The sequence below is a fragment of the Chanodichthys erythropterus genome, chromosome 13, assembly GCF_024489055.1.
Source record: "Chanodichthys erythropterus isolate Z2021 chromosome 13, ASM2448905v1, whole genome shotgun sequence".
NCBI classification, from domain to species: Eukaryota; Metazoa; Chordata; class Actinopteri; order Cypriniformes; family Xenocyprididae; genus Chanodichthys; species Chanodichthys erythropterus.
This window is the reverse complement of record NC_090233.1, coordinates 9,082,420-9,106,839: the sequence shown is the minus strand read 5'-3', so window position 1 is coordinate 9,106,839 and position 24,420 is coordinate 9,082,420. Positions and strand designations below refer to the sequence as shown.

Genomic DNA, 24,420 nt, shown 5'->3' with positions numbered 1-24,420 from the left:
ATCGCCATCACCTGATTTCAAATGGAGCGGCATTTAATAGACAGAACCGTAGATCACTGACAAGCAACACAATATCACGTTCATATCGGTATTGCGTAGCTTTTCAGTGATCTACGGCTCTGTCTATTAAATGCCGCTCCATTTGAAATCAGGTGATGGTGATTTAGCGGTAATCAGGGAACCGGCTTTACTGACGAAATGCGCGTGACAATCGTATGCGATATATCGCCCAGCCCTAACTTGGGGTGTCAAAAAAACATTATAGTAAGATTAAAGGGGTCTCAGAAAGTGAGGACCGGCCAAAATGTCCACACTTTACTCTCTATGTCCTCACTCTGATGGTCTAAAACTCAAAACAGTCCTCACAAAGATAGTTGTACAAGTACACACACACACACACACACAGTATTTATAATCAGTGAGTAAGTCATTGAGTCATTCATCCATTCGATTTGTTCAAATGGCTGATTCATCGGGAATGAAGTAAATGGCTCTCTTTATGAATGGGCTGTTGAATCATTGGTTCACCAGATTAATTCACTCAAAACACAGATTCATTCAGAAACAAACAGTTCTGCTTTGGCTTTATAGGTAATATATTCTTTGGCAAAACTGAGCATAAGGGTCAATGACGTGACGGGTCATTTTCTTGTCCAAAGGTCTTAATAATAATAAAAAACAAAGATATTGCATCCAAAGTATGTAAGGTAGTATAACTACATTTCTTTTCCAAAAGGTTTTAATTATATTTTGCTACATATAAACGTATTTTAAAGATTTTTAATTGTCAAAAGGTCATTCAGTTTAACCATCCAAAGGCCAATACAGCCATTTCATTTGTGATTAAAATATCTTAAAATGTAATAAATGTATATATTTCTTATTCTGGCATGATTTTATAACATCATATATCAACATAGTGCAAAATGATATTAAAATCATGTGTAGAAGTTGATGCTTTGTTATGAGAAAGAATATCCAGAAAAATACATTTCATTGATGTCATTCAGAGTAACCAAATTCAGAAACCTGCAAAGGACCACATGGTCATGAAGCAAAGTAACTAACTCTCTTTTAACTATTTGAAAAATTCATGTTTTTAATTGCTCATACGCATGTTCTGAAACATCAGGTCATTCGGTACAACCGCTATAAAACATGGAAAGTGTTGTAATATTTTAGAAACTTGTACTAAATATAAAATGTTTGATTGTCCTTTTGCTAGCTAGCTAGCAAGCGAATTAACTAGCTATCTACATATCAGCCTGTTAGCATTGTTTGAAAATATCGTCATTCGGTATAACCAAAAGTAAAACCGAAATTTTGGTTAAACCAAATGACTTTTTTTGGTGACAAATTTTGTCAAATCTTGTAAAAAATGACAAAAGCAGTGTTCATTGATTATAAAAGCCACAATCTCATTGTTAACACTTAATAAAACTTCAAAATTAATTATATCTCCATTAGGTTATTAATTATGCTTAACCGTCAATGACCCATGAACAGACAATATTGTGTCTGGAATAAAACATAATATTAACTTCTTATTTATTGAACTGTTGTATAAAATCAATATCACATTTGCATTCGTGCTATTCGGGACAAAAACATCACTCATGTGATACTGTGATACGCGTGATATTGCTTAGCTATATCCAATGACATACATATGAGACAAAAATCTCATTATGAAACCCTGTTATCTTGAATTTTAGGGGCATATAACTGCATTCTATAGGCTACATCACACAGTGAGTTGCTGCCCTGCTTCATGTTCGGCACCAATCAACTTTATGAAATGTAAGATGAACTACGTAGTCTGGGGTGGGTACGTTAAATGCAATAATAATTCTAACGTTATAACTAATAATTAAGTCATTATTAACTAATAACTAATTAATTAAGTTAACATGTTAAATGTCAAACTTTCCTCTCTGCTAAATGCCTTTGATTCAATGGCCCCTGCTCCATACATTGCAAAACCCTTAAACACAAACTTGAGTCATGAATAGATCATCTCACCTGCGTTTAAGTGGCATTCTTTGATCTGGTACTGCAGTTCATTCTCATTTGGAATGTCCTTCCATGTGGCCAAGAACACCTGACGCTCTGTTGAGGAAAAGTTTACAGGTTATCATATGGGACTGGCCAATCAGTGTCCAAAGTGTGTTCGATCCTAGCTACATCTCATCAACCCACTCTTTTATTAAGCCTAACTCAATCAAAACCTCACAGTGTGCTGTTTTTAGAGCGAGCATGTGTGCGTAGAGTGCTTGTACCCATTTTGCCGTCCTCCACAAAGAAGATGTTGAGAGGGATCAGCGTGCTGAAGTAGAAGACATCAATATTGTTTTTCACGGCCACCTGCGGTGAGGAAGGTTGAGTGGTCAGACTTTTAAATACACTCCACTGTATAAGGGGACTAAAACACCTCTGCAGCCTGACTGCATTTTGATACCATACATATTAACCAAATGGAAAAAGCTTTCAATTGCACAGAAAAGGAAAGAATAGGAGAAGGGAAACAAAAAAAAGGCACAAAAGCAGAAGAGAGGGGTGGTAGAAGTCAATGGTTGCACCCTGTTGATGAGTTCTTTTATATTTTACACCATGTAAATATTATTAGACTCTAAAACGAGCCATAGAAATCCAATGAATAAATTATGGAATAATTGAGGCCTATTTTTAGATACACAATATGCCTCTTGATGGAAAGGAAGTCCATTTGTATTCTTGTTTAGTCATAAAAGCACAATCTGCAGACTATTTTCTGGACTAATTTAGGGGAAAATGTGTCTAAATGTGATAAAATATTTTACTATTTTCACGTTTTGGCCAATGACCAACAGCTAGCTTTTTTTGTCCAAATAAATTAAAAATAAGATACTAAAAACTAAAATCAATAATTTCAAATGCTACATGTAAATTTAGTCATCACATCACAGTGTTAAAAAAGATTACATTTAGTGTTATTAAATTACTATCATTTTTAAAGAATGACTTTAAGTAAGTGTTAGATGATGGCAAATGTAATCTTAACACAAAAAATAGAGGAAATTAGCACGAGCAGTTAAACATCGAATACTGGCTATTGCTGATAAATAAAAAATTAAAAAATCTATTATCGGCCAATATCCGATATGGTACTGATAAACTGGTCATGCATACACAATATTTAATAGTCAAAAATAGATATATACATGGATTAATTGTACAAAATAAATTTAAAATGCATTTACAAAATAGAAGGTGAATTTCATTTCATGCCCACTTTAAAGAACACCTATTATGCCCTTTTTCAAAGTGTTGATTTTGTTTTTGGGATCAACTAGAATAGGTTTTCATGCTTTCACACACTATTTTTCACATATTTGACACTGTTGCGGCACCTCTCCTCCCAGTCTGTCAGTAACGGTCTATTTAGTTCCTGTCTCTATGTAGCACCACCTTCTGAAAAGCGCAAAGTGCTCTGATTGGTCAGTTGGACCAGTGTGTTGTAAGCGTCAAGCGCTTTGAGGGTACGTTTACATGACAACGATGTACTAAAAACTGAAAAGTTTTTTTCTTAGTACAGATGACAACGTTATCAAAGCTATCCCCGTTCACACGAATCGACGAAAATGACTAAAAAAGCCGTATTATGCATGCCAGGCAAGTAGTTGGTGATGTCACCTTGTAAAGAAAAACGCCTGCACTTTGATATTTTTTTCGTTATTCCCCTATAGCGGCCATTAAATAGGAAGTCTCGCACATTCACAGAAAACATCTTATTTCTTTATTGAAAAATAAGGTGGATCGACTAAACGCGTAATACGCATGTGCAAGACATCACCGATTTTCACAGATTCGCGTTTTTGCAGTTTACACAGAGATGACAACTGTATTGTTTCCAAAAACTTGCACTTTGAAACTCTTTTTTCAAAAGTTTGTGTTTTCAGGCCATCAAAACGTCATTGACGTGTAAATGAATGACCAAAACGCATAAAAAGTTTCCAGTTTAGTTGAAAACAGTGTTGTGTAATGCCATTGGAAATGCCATGGTCCTTGCTATAACCGCAAGTTTCAACACACTACTAACGCAACTCAACCAGGCCTCGCCCCCTTTTTTTGCATATTCCTTGGGCGGGAATTATTTAAATGAGGAATATTATGACATAGTCATTCCCAGAAGAAAACTCAAGACTACAATCGAGGTGTTTGTGCTTACTGATATAGAGAGTAGCTCCCTTTGGAGTGACTCTGTGCTTTGTGACTTCACAGAAAGTTGAAAATGTAAAAAAGCATAATAGGACCCCTTTAAATATTATGGAAAAGGGTGGCCGGTACACTCTTCAAAATGTCTTTTTTTGCATTCCACAGAAGAAAGGAACTCACATGGGTTTGGGTGAGTAAAAGACAGAATGATATAAAAACACCTGTTTAATTAACATGGACATAGTCAGGTCATAGCATCACCCGGCCAATCAGAGGGCATTCAGTTGCTGTTTATCGTAATGACTCTTCAGCTCATAAAGGTTGAACTCATTAGCACAAGTCAAACACTCTACAGGCAGCTCTGTTTAATACTGAATAGCCAGATGCTTGACAAAGGCAACAAGGAGACAAGTCACAGAAAGGGATACTTAAACAGAGGATCACATGAAGCAAAGACAGCAACCCAGCAGGATGAGAGAAATAGAGAGGTGGACGAGTGTCAAGAAGCTGGAGGAAGGAAATATGGAGGGACATCATGGTGTAAATGCTAAATGAAGGAGCAAACTCAGCTGGACGTCCATCTAAAGATAAACAGACACTCTAGTAAAACTAATGAGGCAGAAACATGTCGATATAAATCATATGAAATGATGATTCATAATGACATTTGTATCTGATTGATTATCAGCATTAGTAGACTAGATGCCGTGGGCAAGTACTCATTATCTAGAGTGTTTTAAAGGCATAAAATTGAATGTTTTGCAGCTGCTGTTCACCCAAATGATCTCAGTAACTAATGAAGCACGTGGGGACAACTGACTCAAATAATCAGAGACAGACGTGCCTGCTGTGCAGTTGAAAGCTTGGAGGTTTGGATACAAAGCGATGTAATTTAAACATTAATGGCATATTTGTAATGATTCATTTCCAAATACCCATGGGCGTGTGTGGGTGTGTATGGGGGTGTGAAAGTACACGGCAAAGGGCAGTCATTCATCGTACCTGTAGGTTGTTGAGTGGGTCCATTTTCATCACTGGTCCGATGGTGTTGAGAGGGAGGGAGATGTCGATGCTCTGGCTGGGCATCAATGGAGTGTGAACGGGGAGAGGTGTGGTGGGGATCACTCCAAAACTAAGGACAAGACAACAAAAAAAGACAACAAGTGTTTATAGCGTCTCATAGCTCTACTTAATGTATCAGTTACAGGCAAGACAAATTAACAGGGGAGTGAGAGCAAAAGTGGCCTGTAACTCAAGAATCAAAAAAATAATTAATGGTTTAAATAAATAGCCATTTAAAAATTATTATTCAACCCTAATTAGATTTTTAGATTATCTAATTGCGTCACATCTACTTTTACCAGATAATTATTTGCACTAAGTGTAAACAGCCTGTCTTGTTGGCAAAGTCTATTTACTAGGGCTGGGTAAAAAAAAAAAATATTGATTTCTCGATTTTAATCGATTCTCATTTTTACGAACTGATATCCATTCTTAAATCCCAAGAAATGATTAGTCTAGTCTGTTTTCAGTTGATGAATAAGCAGAATATGTAGCGCCTGCCATCCAATAAATCTCAATAATATCTGTGCTTTGTTACTTTTAATATGAAGCAAAGTCTCAGATTTCAAATGACGTCCATCTTATTATGAGATTCAAAAAATAAATACCGTTTTGGCGCTGTTTAATGTGACAGATCGATGTAGCGCCTCAGTTAAAGAGAAGCGGCAGTACGAGCGCATGTGAACATCCTCTCCTCCGCTTTAATACCAGTTACAGCGCTAAATAAACACTACTAAACTTCCCAAAATCTGTATCATGTCTCGTGTAATCGCTCAATCAGTGTTTCAACCTCGGAAAGACCTCAATAACAGCTTGTAAACAATGTCACGTAACGTCACATTTACCTCAAAAACATATTAAGTGACATAAACTTGTTAGTCAGCCAGAAAAATGAATTCTAGAGAGCAGCACTGTGATAAATCTATGCACCGTTACATATTCATTATAATTTTTAATGTTCTTCAATATTTAATGCATGTTTGAATAAATCAGTTATGACAGCCACGATTTAACTGTTTATATTTAAAAAAATTTTTTTACACAATTTGCCATGTACTGTAACTGAAATACTACATCCAAAATAATCGATTTCAAATCGAATTTAATTGAAATCGAATCACAAGCATGAAATTGCAAATTTAATTGAAATCGAAACGTCAAAATTGTTTCAATACCCAGCCCTATTATTTACACTAACTCTGCCCACTAATGTCTGGTTGGTTAAAAAAAGACGCGCACCTCTCAACGTCTGCAGTGGCGTAAGCTGTAGAGAGCATGGCATGGGGAAACAGCTTTTGATGCGATCGGCCGAGTTTGAATCCGCATTTAGTAAATAGCCGCTGCCTATTTTTTTTATTGTTTTTATAATGCTATAATATGGCTAAAAAGAACAAATGAAAATGTCTAAAAACTTTAAATATACAAATGATACAAAAATATAAAATGTAAAATAACATTTAAAATACATTTCAGTGTAATTTATTCCTGTGATGCAAAGCTGAATTTTCAGCATGCATTTTTTTTACTCCAGTCTTCAGTGTCGCATGATCCTTCAGAAATCATTCTAATATGCAGATTTGGTGTTTAAGAAACATTTCTTCTTATTATTATCAATGTTGAAAACTGTTGTGCTGCTTAACATTGTTGTGGAAAACATGATGTGTGTTTTTCAGTAGTCTTTGAATAGAAACTTTAAAAGTACAGCATATATTTGAAATATAATTTTTTTCGTAACATTATAAATGTCTTTACTGTCACTTTTGTGCATCCTTAACAAATAAAAAGAATTCATTTCTAACTAAAAAATCTTTTGAATGGTAGTGCATTTTAAATATGTTGTTAAATATATATATATATAACAATATTCATTTAAAAACCTATTAACAAAAAAAAAAAATCTATATACAAAATATATATAAAAATTTAGTATATAAAATATAGTATATATTAAATATAATATTAAATTAAATGATATTATATAAAAAATACTGGCATTACTTATTATAATAATACATTTCAATAATTACTCATAAATACAAAAACCTTAATTTTGGACCCTGGTTACAGGAAAATGTGCCACAATGATTATCATCAACTATTATCACAAGCACAGACCTGTTCTTGTTGAACTGGATGGCAAAGTCAGTCATGTGCTGCAGGGCTTTATTGGTGAAGCTCATGTCCATGTACATGTGCCCCTGACGCCGAGAGAAGGTTCCAGATATCTCCAGTCCTTTGGCCTTGACTGCTGGCAGCCATACCTTCAAAAATCAAATCAATAAGTGTTCAGTGTACCACCCACATTTTACAGTCTATCTATTGATTAAATTAATGCTATGAGGCTAAGAGGATAACTACAGTCATTCTAAACTGAAGGACACTTAATAGAGGAGTCTGACATTCACCTACACTCACTCACCCAGACACTGTTGCTTACAAGAACTGAGCTGGCATTCAAAAAGAAACAAAATCAGATAAAAAGAGACAAATTAACACACATAAAAGCAGCATGTGGCACCCAGGTATTGGATAACTCCACAAGGTAGATCATAAAGTATCCTAATAAGGACTAATTTTGCTCTGTCCTACTCTACTGACCTATTCTAGCTCTAATGGAGCTCTTATTAATGATGATTCCTGAGACTTCATTCCCCAAGGAGCTGTTCTGCTGCCTGTATTTATGTAGCACATGAAGTTAATGCTCAAGCTGGAGAATGGGAACAGACTGCTCTGCCCTTCTTGTACTTGCAGAAAAAGAAATTTAAATGAAATGGTTGCTTGGAAAATGTGACCCAGTGAATTCTGGGATGTGTCAATGCAATGGCTCTGTTCCAAAACCAGATGAACTTTATAGCAGGAAGCTACCAGCGTCCTAAATGAAACTGATCCTCAAAAGTGACTAATCTGAAATGAGTTTAAAGGCACTGTATGTAAGTTTCGCCACTAGAGGTTGCTTAAAGGCGTAGCTTGATGACGCCGTGAATGAGCGTGGAATCATGGGAGTTGTCACCTTTGCACAAGTCAACAAAATATATAACACTGTTCTAGTGGTTTTTGGATATTTTAATCTAAAAATCTTACATATTTTATTACATAAAAAGAAATACTTTAAGGCCCCTTGGAAGTTTGCCAAGGCCTCTAGTGGGCCCCGGCCTTCAGGTTAAGAACCACCCTTCTGCTGCCCAAGCAAGCAATAGCTGTCATTTCACCATCTTGGTTAACTTTAGACCCAATACAGTCCGGCTATGAGTAACCCACCTCTAGCCAAAATAGCCCTGAATTTGGTTAAGCTTGAATGTCGTTTTTTCCAAAATAACTTGATGTATGTATGATATTCCATCATGTAAGCAAAGTCAACAGTGAGTACAAGGTGTTTGGTTTCATTTCAGACTAACTGGTGACTAGTCTTTTTACAAGATGTAATATAAGTCTAAGGTGTCCCCTGAATGTGTCTGTGAAGTTTCAGCTCAAAATACCCCATAGATTTTTTTTAAATAATTTTTTTAACTGCCTATTTTGGGGCATCATTATCTATGCACTGATTCATGCTGCTGGCCTTTTAATTGCTCGCGCTCTCCGCCCATGAAGTTGTCTTTATGAATTATACAGACTGCAAGTGTTTAAAAAATGAAAATAACGATGGCTCTTGTCTCCATGAATACAGTAAGAAAAGATGGTAACTTTAACCACATTTAACAGTACATTAGCAACATACTAATGAAATATTTAGAAAGACAATTTACAAATATCACTAAAAATCTCATGTTATCATGGATCATGACAGTTATTATTGCTCCATCTGCCATTTTTCGCTATTGTCTTCGCTATTGTCCTTTATTTATAGTATAGGTATAAAGATATTTTAGTATGCAAATTTGATGTAAATGAGAAATAATGCAAAGGAAAGTAAATTTTCTGAAATGTTGCGCTTTCTTGCGCTTGAATGTTAATATGGCCCTCCTATGAGGTGTCAATCACAGAAACGGCCCCCCGCCAATTTGAGTTTGAGACACCTGCTCTAGAATTTCGCCAAAACATGCTTGTTCGACGAGCATCCATTATAGAACACTCACTGAATTACATTAATTTTGACAACTACGCAAATATATTGAACTGTGTTCAAGCAGAAATACGATGTTATAGCAATCAGTGTGCCGAGAGCGCACGTGCACGGTTTGTTTGCGCATCACTAATTGCGGACTTGTGCATGCCTAATGTACGACTGCTGTATGTCACTGTAATCGTCTTTATCTTCATTACTATTTTCATCCATCAAACTTTTTTAGCGACACAGGTTTTTTTTCCAACTGAGATTTAGTTTGCGTTTTGAGCCACCGTTCAGTCTGTATTTCACAGCCTGGGCTAAACTGAATCAATCATAGAATACGTATGAGAGGTGGTACATCGTTTTAAATGTATTTTTTTTATTAATTTAGATTACTTAATTACATGTAACATATTATTAATTAAATTAAGGAATTATATTAATATATTTAAATTAATTTTCATTAATGATCACTGAGGCCCCCTAGTGGGGCGTGGCCCACAGGTTGGGAACCACTGGGTTAGACGTCTATTCAATTTTCACTGGCAGCCCAAATTTTGCCTTGTTTTACCCTAGATGTCAGGGCTGTGTTTGGCGGCTAATAGACTTTTTTTTTTTTTAAATGCAACATTGCTTGCTGGGCTGAGTACATAAATTACATAACTTACAAATATTGGGTGAAACAGTCAATTTTAAACTAAATTAGGTCATTTGTTGTCCACTGATCTCATCAAAATGCATTTCAGGACTGACTTCTCAATAAAAAATATATAAAGTTCTTCCTTAGAATATGGTAATAATGAGGTTAGAAAGCAGCATAATATTGTTGCCTAATATTTGGAATGACATTTGCATTGCGAGTGTGTCTGTGATGCCTAAAACGCCATCTATGTAGGCAGCTCTCTAGGCTCTGGAACAGAGCTAATGTTTGTGTCCTATTGTGTCATAGTTGATTTCTTCAAGTTCTCTGTGGATCAGAATTGGTGAACCACTAATCAAGCATCATCTGGTCTGACCTTGACTAAACCAATTCTCAGTCTGAGGAATTTGGTGAATGTTTTCATTGATTGGCTGGCTGCTTAAAGATCAGAAACAGTTTAAAGATTAGCGGCAAGTACTACTCACAGTTTTAGGTGTCACATATCCTCCTGTAGCAATGGACATTCCTGAGGACAACTCAAACAGGTCATTGAGCCCACTGCTGAGAGCAGCAGGTGTGGGAGACGGAGCAAAAGTGTTGGGCACCGATGATGGGATGAAGTTTTGGCCAACCTGTGTGACACACACATAGAGATCATAAGACTTCTGAGTGGCAACGGGTTTAATCTACTCCTGCAAGCGATCATTTAACCCTTTAAACAACAGCAACAGGCATTCTACATGTAGGTGATACCAGTGGTGCAGAATTTGAGGAAAATGAACTGTATTTTGATATTAAAGACAAACTACATAAAAGCAGTACAAGAAATGTAGGTACCAAAAACCTCCAGGGTCATTGTGTGTCAACTCAACCAGAGCTACCTGGCTAAAAAAGTTTTATTTTGATTCTGGTGGAAAATACATAAATGAAGAAGAAAGCCAAAACATTAAATGCCATGGATGAATATTTTCTGAGCAATCCTCTACTGTATAAGTGCAGGGGAACAATTTTCCGGGTCAAAATTACTTTAGAAAAAAAGATGGGAGCATCATCATTTTATTTTTACATCGAGATTGGTAAGTCTATTTGTAAAATCAGCTGACTTTAGCAATCCTTGTTGTATATGCCAATAGCGACAGTCCAAATACGGGAAAAAGCACTTTTCACAGAAGTGATTTCCAAATGTTTGCATGCCTGTAACTCAATAGGAATTAAAAAGACTTAATCTTAATATTCTTTTAGATTCTGATTGCTAAACTTTTCTGTTGATATCTTCATTCTTAAGGCTCTATACGGTTCAATCCCAGATATATGGGGATTTCAATGTGGCACCATGAGTAAATTGTTAAATTGTGCACATTTTCAGTGGTCAAAAACCAAATGTGGTTTACTTTTTTATACAGATGAAACAAAGTCATTATTCCCCTCTTGTAATTTGGCTCCAAACCAATGATAATTATTATTTTGACCGCCCTCTACATAATAGTGGATTACTCTGTAAACATTCATCAATGGCATTGAATATTTTGGCTTTCATCACTATTTGTTAGTCTTAGAAAGATTATTTCATTAGCTATGAAAAGCTTTCAAATAATAAATAAAACAGAATGACCCTTCAGTACTTCAGAGACATCTTTAGAGAAGTTAAACATCTCAAAGCAGAATGAACTTGTGCATGCAACAGAAAGAAACAAAGCAGGACACACAGCTAGGTGTCTATTCAATACAGGCTTATAGTACACAGCATGCTGAGTGCGGACAGATGGGTACGAGCGGAGAGAGAGGAGCTCACTTACTGCAGGACTGCCCCCAACACCTCCTCCTAGATCTCCCCCGAGCTACAACAGAGAACAGAAGACCCATTTCCAGGCCCACAAACAACATGAGAGAGACAGAGAGAGATGTAAAGGATCCATTAATAACAAAGATTTCCCGTTTACAAAGGAAGTGATGCCTGAAATTTTGCACTTTTTTTCTTTCCTTGGCTAAAATCAACTTCAAAATGTCCTATCTCATGGCAGAGGCTTCCCTGCAGGAAGAAAGAGTTGAGTGGCGTTCCCACGATCTGTCATCATTTACTCACCCTCATGTTGTTTCAAACCAGTATGACTTACTTTCTTCTGTGGAACACAAAAGAAGATATTTTGAAGGATACTGGTAACCTCAGTTTTGGTGATCATTGACTAGGGCTGCATGATTTGGGGAGGAGGAGGAGGAGGAAAGAAGAAAATCAAACTGCAATTTTTTCTGATGCAATTTAAAGTGTTTTAAAGAGCTTTGGATTTGCTGTGCATGTTTTTAGGGCTGCACAATTTGGCCAAAAATTTGGCGTTAACATCTGTCAATGTTAACGCGTTAATGCATGCGATTAATTCAAAATCCTTAATGCGTTAAAATAAATTGACGCATTTAACTTGAAAAAATTGCGGATGCATGTGAAATTGCGTCATAATGTAATTTACATCAAGCAAGTTAGATGATCTTAAAGTCCATGTTGATTATATCAGAGATGGCAGAGAGAATTATTCATTCCAGTGTCAGTTTCGCTTTAAAACACGAACTCTTGGTCATATTCTGTCATTGTATCTGAAGAGCGCGAGCCCTCCTGCATCGCGCTGTTCCTGTCTGAACGGAACATCGAAACATCCCACCGCTGTATGGCCAGATGATATGAAAACTATGTTTCTCAGCTGGATAGAACAAACCAGCGTCTTGCTATGAAAGTTTTGATGGATGAGGATTGCAATCAAAGTAAAGACGATTGCGGTGATGTACAGAAGCATGCGCAAGTCTGTTATAATGATGCGCAAACAATGTATGAGCGCTCTCGACGCACTGATCGCACATTGTATTTATGCACAGACACATTTCAGTACATTCACGTTGTTTTCACACATTCAGGATAATGTTTGGATTTGTCCTGTGTATGTTGCTGTGTACTTTAGTATATATATATGCAGGTCAAGGTGGTTGGTTAAGGGTTTTTTGGCATCTCCATGTGGTCCATGAATTATATGAAATCATATCATTTGGTTATTTGGTGTCCTTTTTTGGAAAGACATCTAAATTTATCTTGAAAAAAAAAAAAAAAAACAGTTTTGTGAGAATCACACTTCAATCTGATGGTTTACTTTGCTGGATATAGGCAATGATGAGTTAGATTTTTTTTTTTTTTTGTATCTATAGACAGCCCTAATATCAATTATTACAACAAATAATTATTATTAAAAAATAAAAATGTTAAAATAAGAAATATTACTAAAAGTAACTATAACTGCAAAAAAATGTATTTAAGAAAAAAATATAAAAATAACTTTACATTACGACTGTAAATTTACAATGCTAATATTTGTGCTTTCATTTCTTCATTTTCAAACATGCTTTTATTTTGGTTTATAAAGTTTATAAATGCTTCTCAGTAAAAATATGGTCAAATTTTATGTTGCATTTTCAAATGCACATTATAAGCAACACAAACTCAGTGTTTAGAGATGGATATTGCATAAAGCGATTATGTTTTTATTTTGATTAAGCATTGATTTCCATTGTATAGACAAAAAAAACAAAACAAAACAAAACACTGAGACATTTCTTAAAATATCTTTTTTGTTCCACAGAAGAAAATAAAGTCATACAGGTTTGGAATAACATGAGGGTGGATAATGATGACAAAATATTAATGGGTGATCTCCTTTCACTTTCACATTGTGTCTTAACCAAACACAACATGATAAATCAACATCTCTTCCACTTCGATCCTGTGACTGGGACAAGCGACACTACATTTTGATGGTTGCTTAGATTATATTTGTGCACTGGACATCCCCACCCACACTGAAAAGTAATTGAACCGAAGTACGTTAATCAAATATGGATGAGAGAATAATGGAAATGTACAAATATTGGATATTTTAAGACAAAACCCTCGAGATCCACAAGGAAAACTAAAACAAGGATCCCCCCCGGAAAGGCATCATGGAAGTCATGAAAACTTGTTTGAATCTGTGCCGTGAGTTTCAAGTGCAAGAGAGTGTGCAAAAACACACACTATTCTGAATGGCTGTGATTTGTGCCGATGTTGCTTAGCAATAGAATACATGTGTACATGAGCAATCTAACTATTTCTGATTGAAAACATGATATTCAATGGAGAAAAGCAAGGCAAGGCTATTATATCTAGTGGTATTAATTGGACAGTGAAAATTCTTTATAAAACAGGTATTTGAAAATTAAGGTGATATCAGCCAAAAAGCAAACACATTTCAGAGGTGAAGTTATTACATTTTAAAGAAATACAAAAAATTATTTTCATTTGGAATGAAGTTTGGAATGTGCATTGTGCACATTAATACTATGAAATATTGGTGTAAAATGTGATTCAATGATGACTAAATCTCTGTAGATTCTTTCTCTAAGCCTTACTGACCTTCAGCCACAGAGTCACCTTGATTTTCATTGTGAGAAAACGAGGATGATTAAACAACCTTACAGCTTCATACTCAGCAGGACATAAATCTCATGCCGAGCCATAAAGTGCAACAGGCATGGTTTAGGGTTTGGTAGAAACGGAAGGTTTTGCCATGTGCAAATATTCTGCACCAAATTGCATGGAGAGAAAAACACAACAAAAAACAGCTGATGGACCTGATTCATAATGTGATTCAAATTAGACATACTCAGTGCCCCAGACATGCTAAATGTCAATGTAAATCTAGCTAAAGGGGCCGTTGAGACTGCGAGTTTAAAAATGCATCCCTTAGGGTGCTGAGTCGGCAGTGTTCATCTCTTTGAAACACTCCCACGACCTTGAGCAGTCAGATGGTTCTGCAGACTGTTAAATGTTTAACATTCCTCGGCTCTGAACGTTGTCTCCTTGAGAGAGAGATGAGGAACACACTGGTATTTTATAGGAATGACTCATTTAGTCGGCAAGAGCATATTCTTCATTGTATTGAATACAAAGTTTTGTGCCAGTGTTAAGCTGTGAGTTTGGGCCAGGTGTTGAACAGGGTGAAAAGGAAAAAAATAACAGGCAGTTTGTTCGACAATCCATTCCACTTCCAGTACTGGATTTTTGTTCGATTCCATCTCCACTTAGAATTTACTCGGATCAAAAGGTAATGGCAAAGTTCTTTTTCAAACTTCGCTTTGGGGTAAAAAGAATACATGAGCAGCGGTATACTGTTAGGGAAAATCTAAAGCCGTCCACTCTGCTGATAGCGATGTTTAGATGAATATGTAAATATGTGCTGTGTGCTTTCCTTTCAGTAACTTCATACAACAAGTTGCATCTTTACAGTATTAATCATGAAAAAACAGTGTCAAGAGTTTTCTACTATAAAAGCAGCTCTCCAGTGTGTTCACGTTTTTACTAGTGGACGTCCAACCTTGACGGACTGAACAGAAGAATTGAAGATGTCTACATCAAATAAGGCGGAGCCTCAGAGCCACACCTACCTATTACATAAACGCCACTGACCAATGGTGGTTCGAGGGTGTTTACCAGCCAGAGTGAACTTTCTGGAAAATTTGCTTTGGCAAGCTTTTTCGAACTCCTGAAACAAACACAAAACGAACTTAATTTTGGCTTAACTTTTTTCGAAATAATGTCACAGCAGCTCGTTCTTCGATTTCACTTGAAGTTTATCGGGGCCTTTAGGAGTCAGTGGTGGAGGACCACTTGTGTCAAAAGTGTCACTAATGATAATAATAATAATAAATAATAATAATAATACACCACCGTTCAAAAGTTTGAGGTCGGTAAGATTTTTTCAGAAAGTCTCATGCTCAATAAGGCTGCATTTATTGGATCAAAAATACAGTAATATTACAATTTAAAATAAGTGTTTTCTATTTAAATATACTTTAAAATGAAATGTATTCCTGTTATGGCAAAGCTGAATTTTCAGAATCATTACTCCAGTCTTCAGTCACATGATCCTTCAGAAATTATTCTAGTATAATGATTTGCTGCTTAAGGAACATTTATTATTATTAATGTTGAAAACAGTTTTGCTGGACACCATGATACACTTTTTTTCAGGATCCTTTGATGAATAAAAAGTTAACAAAGAACAGCAACAATTTGAAATATAAATCTTTTGTAATATTATAAATGTCTTTACTGTCACTTTTGATCAATTTAATGCATGTTTGTTGAATAAAGGTTAATTTATTTTTAAAAAAACAACAAACAAAATACACACCTTGTATTAAGATGTTTTTTGGGTCGATAAAATCACGAGTGGATGATGCTAAATACAGGTGTAAACAGGGTCTAAAACGTTTTGAGTTTGTCCATTTTCGACCACATACAGAAAATGCATTTGACCGGATTGGTTTTGTAGTGTAAATGCTAATGTGGTAGAATGTATTTGAACCATCGATAGAAAAATAAAACAGCCACAAAAGACATTATGGGAAGCATGCTAGCCAGACGGGATGTAAATTGTCGGCTGAAGACTCAAGTTTGGCTTAAAGATGAAAAATGTACTCTCACCTTTCCTGATTTCTAACACAAACTCAGTGTTCGGCATGGTCTTGCGACTATCAGACCAGAAACGAAAGATGATGATCTTCGTATGTTTTTCTGTCGTCTCCAGTCACATCTATAAATTGTGTGAGCTTATTTCATTAATTCATCCAAAAAACGGCAATACATTTACCCGCTCATTTACCCCTTGAAGAAATCAGGACAGAATTGGTTGAAAGTGGACAAAAGAGACGGATTAAAATACCAGGTGTAAACCAGAATGTTTAAACTCCCTCGTCCACTTGTGATCCGATCGACCAAAACACATCTTAAAACCAGGTGTAAACAGGGCCTTACTGACCCCAATGTTTGAACAGTAGTGTATATGAGAATAAATCTAGATAAACTAGCTGTCTAGTCAGTGACTTCTCAACCTCAGGTTACTGATTTATCTGATTTGACGCAAGTCTCACAATCGATGTTTTGCCATCAAGTCAAGTAGTGAATGAACAGTGAAACTCAATGATGAGTATATCACTAGCCTAGAGACGGGATCGCAACACCTTTCCTTACACCCTGCTCAACATGGCTTGAGCTACAACAGCACCTTCACACAGCAGGTGGCCTGTGTCTTCATCCTGGTTTGTTCAGGGCAAGGCTCTGACGTAGAGACTCCTCCAATTTGGAGAGAAGATTACACTGAGTAGCAACACCTGCGCTGCCCAGACATAAACGCTTCACATGTGCCATGCTGGAGATGCTTCCCCCTGCAGCAAGATGCCTGCTTGACAAATCCCATTATTCACGTGGTGGAGGAAAACTGCCTTTTGTGGCTCCAGGACAAAAGATATGGACAAATAGTTTCTGGATGTGATGTTTCTGGCATATACACGCAATATTTCCAAATATATTCATTAAAGGGATGGTTCATCCAAAATGAAGGTTCTGTCATCATGTATTCATCCTCGTGTCATTCCAGGCAATATGATTTTCTTAAGAGGAGTGCAAAAGAAGGTATTTTGTTGAACGAAGGCATGATGCTTCATTCATGTTCACTTTGTCCTTTTAGAGAGCATGCATCAAGATTTGCACACATCTGACCAAAAATGTAAATCGTCTCTTTACTTCCCTCAGGAACTGTGTATGTGTGTGTTGGTGGAAGTGGAAGATTTTATGTGGGCTGATGACTGCGTATAAGGTGGCAAGACATTCAGCCCCGGGGTTCTGGTGCTGTGGTTGCAGTGGGTTTAGGAGAGCAGGGCATGTGGCTGGTATGATATAACACTTTTGAGATCTGCTACAGAGACAGAACACTCCATATACACAGTCTCCCAACTACACATCGAATTTAAAACCTGTAATAAACATTATGATGTAAATGCATGAGAAATGAGATGTAGAAATAAGTAAATTAGTGATATTGATCATTTGTACACACGGCCAGATGTTCTTGCTTCCATTGAAGCTTAAGGCTGATTTATACTTCTGCGTTGAGTGTACGCTGTACCACAGATAGCCTACTACGTAGCCTGACGTGCACCTCTTCAAAACGTAACGACGCATCAATTCTACTCGGACCGCAAACGCTGTAATTGGTCTGCAGGTCAAAAAACTGGCGCGGAGCACTCAGAGAAAAGCAAGCCTTTTCAACTTCCATAGGAATGAAAAAATGCTGTTTCAGGAGACATGCAGTCATACTGCAACAAAAGTCGTTACCTATTTGCCGCTTCTATTTGTAAGCTTCTCTGACAACGTACATGACAAGCTGCTGCTTCTTCGGCTTTTGCCTTGATACTCAACATGACCACGGACGCTGCCTACAAGTGGTCTGCAGACACGTCGACGCGGACAACGACGCAGAAGTATAAATAAAAACAGACACATAACTTACGCCGCAGAGGCTCCATTCAACAAATTCATCTGTCCCTTGTGATTCTGCTGCGCTAATTTTGTTGCAGCGCTTCTAGGTTATATATCTGAACGGTGGATAAGTATTGGCCGATGCCTGTGATGCGTGTGATGCTGACGCAGGAGATGGCCAATAATGACCCGGCGTTCGGACATAAACACGGAAACGCAGCACTGCGCCAACTGCGTAACAGACTGAGAGAGAAGAAGAAAAAAATTGTTGAATAAAGCACAAAAAGTATTCTCGTTTTTGTTTTTGTGCACAAAAAGTATTCTCGTTGCTTCATAACATTGAGGTTAACCACTGTAGTCACGTGGACTATTTTAACGATGTCTTTACTACTTTTCTGGACATTGAATGTGGTAATTTCATTAATTTCAATGAAGGATAAAAAAAACATATAATGGTAAACAAGATTTTCTTCGTTTATATGCTATCATATCATTTTAATCGTGATCAGCCTTCAGTTTTCTGCATTATAATTCATGCTTGAATTTGCAAGCAGTACTCAGCATTGTGTCAATAAATGATGAGCACTTGACTGGAATCACATTCACAATCACATTCCCCTTCCAGTTAAGAAGAGCTGACCTCGCTGCTGTTTCACCCAGCGATTCTTCACTTTGCTGTTCACTGTGATCAGGCAGAAGCTTGTGAGATGTGGTGACCATGGTAACGAGTGTGGTTACAGCTCAAATGTGAAATATACTGCTGCAATCATGTCAAACTGAGCAGAGTGCCCTGAAACCCCACAAACCCTGCACATGTGAACACACTGTCCAGGCTGAACACAAACCACCAACTTGAATAAAAACCCTAGTCATTCTGACAAGATCAACAGCTGCATGGGCATCTCTGAGGACATAACTGCAAATTTGAGCTCACTTTTAAAGGAATATAATCACAAAACCTCTTAAGAATGAAATTACTGAAAATAAAATGAATGACTAAATCTTAAAACTAGAGATGCACCGGTCAACCAGCCATAAGTCGGAACCGTCCATTTTTTTTTTTTAGCCAATCTCCATTCTGGAATTGTGCACAAACTGTTAGGGAAATATTTCCTAAAATGTAATTTGTTTGGAAGTAATACGAATTCTGAAAACAGAAGGCCAGAGACTGGACACGCTGAAGATGGACGAAAGAAGAGAACACAGACGTGCCGGCAGAGCAAATACTGTACCAGGCACAGCAATCTCACTGTTCGCAATGCTTGAAATATAGGAAGAAAATTTTAAATAATGAATTGGGGATGGGGGTTTATATGAACGTATCTCTCAAGAGAACTGACTTGTCTTCAGAAAAGTTTTGATGGCATTTTCTTTTCCTCCTTCCTCTGTATAAAATAGTGTTTATAAGTTCAGTGCTGCTTTGTGTACAGCAGTATCCAAAGAAACCACTGCTGTTTCATAAGCGCCACCTACTGTCAGAGAGTGAATGTGCATTTTCATTCATTGTGTCTGCCGTTTTTGTTTTGTGCAGGTATCTTATGAAGCATAATTTTACAAATATAAAGTCAGACCATTCTGTTTTTGCTTTAAATCTTTAAATTATACGATCTAATTCAAATTAAAAAAAAAAAAACAACTGCTTATGCTACATGCGTGTATCTTTGTTTGGATTGTGATTAAAATTCAGTAGTTGCATAATTTCAAATGGCTACAGATTTTTTTTTTATTTATTTAAAGCCAGTTTGCCTGTTATAATGGCAAATAAACAACAAATAAATTTGCTTAAACAAAGAAAAATAAACTGCAACCGGTATCAGAATCGGCTATTTTGCTTGTAAAAAAAATCGTAATTGGCCATGAAAAATCATGAGCGGTGCATGAGTACTTAAAACATTTCCACTGATTTGTTATAAAAATTAGCACTCGCTATTCACGATTAAGTAACCATGGTTTCTGCTAAAATACCATAGTTACTACAATATAGGTGTTAGTACTATAAAATAACAAAAAAAAAAAAAGAATGTGGGATCTCCTTCAAACAGCATTTCTGTCATTGACTAATTTCTTTTTATGGTGACAGAATTTATATTTTTTCTCATTTTCCCAATAAAAAAAAAAAAAAAAAAATCTAAACATACTTAAAATAAATGTTTCAAACACACAAAAAACATGCCTTTGAGGAAATAAAAATAAAAACTTAATTAAATATATATTCTCCAAATAAAAGATTCTTATAAAAAAAAATGATTTGGGGCTTTTTATATATTTCCTGAAATAAATACTTAATAATAAACTGATTTTTGCAGTGCATAATTTTACTGTAGTAAGAGTAACTGGAGTAATCGTGGTATTCTGATGGAAAATATGGTCATTTGTTGTAAGAGTTTGTGGACATCAAGTTCATAAAATCAAAACCACCAACAAAACATTAATGAATTAATATTAATTCAAGAACACCCACCAAACTATCAAGACCACCTCCGAGGAGATCCACAGCACCCATCTGCATGGAAGACACCTGTGGCACGTTGACGGGGGGACCGAGGTCCAGATTAAGCAGGTCTCCTAGGAGGTCACCCTGAGATGGAATGACTTGGGGTTGATCGATGGAAGCAGTCGGGCCGGCACTGACTGGACTCTCCCCAGTGTCGATACTGCAAAAGAATGATGATGCACGCTGAGATGTGTAACACTAAGTGAAACCGAGTGAACAAAGGATGGGACCGACAAGCCCTTTTTTCATTGTTTGATGAGGAGGACAACGTAGGTTCTGTGTGGCAATTTCGATGAGTCCCCCATTGTATTACTGAACTGAGACCGATTCAGTCATCCCTTTTTCGAAAAACAGAGAATCCCACATAGAGATAAAACAAATAACAGGGATTCGAGACCTTTTGGCCAATAACTTATCATGACTTTGTGATTATGAGTTGCTTGTGATTACTAGATTATGTGCCAGATTTACTAAACAGGGCAAATAAGTGTGAAACCAGGTGCAGGTAATCCCATAAAAGCGTAGATGGGAGTGGAAAGTTCTGCAGTTTATCTACTGAAAATGCACTTATTAAAGAACACAGACGCAGCAGCTCATTTTCTTTACAACCAACGCAATCTACCAAGAGCAATGCAAATTAGAACAGGGTCGCAAACCAGCAGAGCCGATGACTATCAGGTGCAGGTAATCTACTAACAATACAGGAGCGGAAAAAAATTAAAAATAACATGGCTTGGTAAATGATAAGTTTGAATAGCATTTATTTGGAATACCTCTGGCATTCCAAATAAATGAACATGAGTGGAGAAAATTCTCTCCCTTCTACCACACACTTTTCTGTTCTCTGCGGTTCCTCCTCCTACAGCAACTATCCCAGCCATATCAAGTGCTAAATGGGTTTAGACATGCTTTTTTTAGGCCTTAAATTGTCACGCCCACAGACTGTTGGCTCAAAGTCTGATGTATAAGGCAAAGAAAATAGGAAACACTTCAGGAGTTTCACAGTCGTCATCTGAATGGTTGAATTCTACAGGATTTCCGGGAGACACGTATCGCGTTCTTTAACGGTCTACCTGGAAACAAAGCCGGCGTGATGCCAAACCCACTCAGTGAATTCAAGTGTGGTACCGTGATAGGTTGCCACCTGTGCATTAAGTCCATTCGTGAAATTTCCTCACTACTAAATATTCCACGGTCAACTGTTAGTGGTATCATAACAAAGTGGAAGCAATTGGGAACAACAGCAACTCGAAGCCATGAAGTGGTAGGCCACGTAAAATCACAGAGCGGGGTCAGCGAATGCTGAGGCGCACAGTGCACAGAGGTTGCCAACTTTCTGCAGAGTCAATAGCTACAGACCTCCAAACTTCGTGTGGCCTTCAGATTAGCTCAAGATCAGTGTGTAGAGAGCTTCATGGAATGGGTTTCCATGGCCGAGCAGCTGCATCCAAGCCTTACATCACCAAGTACAATGCAAAGCGTTGGATGCAGTGGTGTAAAGCACGCCACCACTGGACTCTAGAGCAGTGAAGATGTGTTCTCTGAAGTGACGAATCACGCTTTTCTGTCTGGCAATCCGATGGACGAGTCTGGGTTTGGCAGTTGTCTGGAGAACAGTACTTGCCTGACTGCATTGTGCCAAGTGTAAAGTTTGGTGGAGGGGGATTATGGTGTGGGGTTGTTTTTTTAGGGGTTGGGCTTGGCCCCTTAGTTACAGTGAAAGGAACTCTTAATGCTTCAGCATACCAAATTTTTGGACAATTTCAAATTTTGGACAATTTCATGCTCCCAACTTTGTGGGAACAGTTTGGGGATGGCCCCTTCCTGTTCCAACATGACTGCACACCAGTGCATAAAGCAAGGTCCATAAAGACATGGATGAGTGAGTTTGGTGTGGAGGAACTTGACTGTCCTGCAGAGAGTCCTGACCTCAACCTGATAGAACACCTTTGGGATGAATTAAGAGTGAAGACTGTGAGCCAGGCCTTCTCGCCAACATCACTGCCTGACCTCACAAATGCACTTCTAGAAGAATGGTCAAAAATTCCCATATACACACTCTTAAACCTTGTGGAAAGCTTTCCCAGAAGAGTTGAAGCTGTTATAGCTGCAAAGGGTGAGCCAACTCCATATTAAACCCTACAGATTAAGAATGGGATGTCATTAAAGTTCATTTGCACGTAAAGGCAGGTGTCCCAAAACTTTTGGCAATATAGCGCATGTTACCGGCCATTGTTTTAATCTACTCGCATCAAATTCAAAATACATTTTTATTGACGTACTGGATATTATTCAGCGCAATGATGAACATCCTAAGACCGAGTTTGCCTACACTGCCATTGCATACTTTGCACCGTCTGGATGAAGATACGTTGCAGAGACTGCGCGAGTTGTGTTGACAGAATTAAGTGATTTGGAGAAGAGAAAACATCAGAATAATGTCACAGAGTTCATTCAAGAAGTTGTGTGAACAACACATGTACATCCGAGCACATGCAGACTTTGGTCAGAGCGGTAACAATACAATTAAGGTGTTTACATGCCTGTTTATTGTGATTAAAATTGCAGTATACAACCTAGTTTAATGCAATAATGGCTGCTATGATTAGGAGCTTAATCGCATTCGCTTGATCGAAGTATTGTGTTTACATAAGCTAAAGTTTATTCGCAATATTGCCAAAAGCCCATTATAATCGCATTATGAGGGTGCATGTAAACACACTCAATTATGTGACTCTGGATTGTGAAGTTCACAGTGCCACTGTTGCAGTAAACTTTCACAATATTCTTGAATTAAATATTTATTAGATACACGCCTGTCTGTTATCATAGGGACAATGACTTTACATTTTCATGCCCTTAGACATGACCCAGAACAAAACTAACTGTAATTAGTTGATTAACATGTCAGTCAGACATCCTTTGAAAGTCTGTCTACGCAAGACTAGGCGTTAAATAATGGCACAAATACCAGTAAATTGACTACCTCAAACGATCATTTTGCATGATTTAAATACTCTCATTCCAATAAATTTTGTGCCTGAAATGGAAACTCTGTAGGAGTGCACATATAATAAGGTCAGCTGCAAAAATAACAGTGTCCACGGCTTCCATCACTAATTTTTCACTGCGTGTCTTTAGTAAATCCCCAAAAGAGGGTTTGTGCTCATGCAATCTGTTAGGAAATCTGTCCAGACTTTTTAAACCATATTACAGCACACATACTCACAAAGAGCAATTTCTAGACAGCCAATGAAATATTTAAAAGGTTTAGCTAGATCTAGTTTTAGCCGTCTTAGTACCTGCCGTGCTGGATGGGCAGATGTTTGCGGTGAATGCCGTGGCTTCCTTCCACAAAAGCATTGGGGGGTTTGTGGTAGACGGAGGCCAGCGAGCCAATGTGACAGATGAGCTCATCCAACAGGGTGGGTTCAATCAGGTCCGTCTCCTCTGAGATCAGAGGCTTCTCAGACAGCACAACCTCTTTAGCCGTCACAGGGTCGGTGGACAGCAGACGCCAGTAGATGTAGCCGCGATCACGCAAGTCAGGGTTATCAGAGTCCTGAGATGGAGAACGAGACCAGGTTGAAAGGAGAGGAAACGGGACACTGACAGACAGATGCAGAGCTCTTGTGATATTTGTCATTATGTGA

At 37.4% G+C, this 24,420-nt stretch overlaps 1 protein-coding gene across 2 annotated transcripts in view; it reads right to left on the bottom strand.

Moving 5' to 3' along the window:
* ap2b1 (adaptor related protein complex 2 subunit beta 1) overlaps window positions 1-24,420 on the bottom strand; it is a 56,866-nt gene that overhangs the window by 19,434 nt on the left and 13,012 nt on the right. For both annotated transcript variants that reach the window (XM_067406471.1, XM_067406472.1), the window contains 8 exons: window positions 24,070-24,329; window positions 20,735-20,927; window positions 11,738-11,779; window positions 10,427-10,573; window positions 7,372-7,517; window positions 5,197-5,326; window positions 2,280-2,364; window positions 2,023-2,109 (listed from right to left, as the gene is read on the bottom strand). In XM_067406471.1, coding sequence (XP_067262572.1) covers window positions 2,023-2,109; window positions 2,280-2,364; window positions 5,197-5,326; window positions 7,372-7,517; window positions 10,427-10,573; window positions 11,738-11,779; window positions 20,735-20,927; window positions 24,070-24,329 — 1,090 coding nt within the window. The remainder of the gene's footprint in view (window positions 1-2,022; window positions 2,110-2,279; window positions 2,365-5,196; window positions 5,327-7,371; window positions 7,518-10,426; window positions 10,574-11,737; window positions 11,780-20,734; window positions 20,928-24,069; window positions 24,330-24,420) is intronic.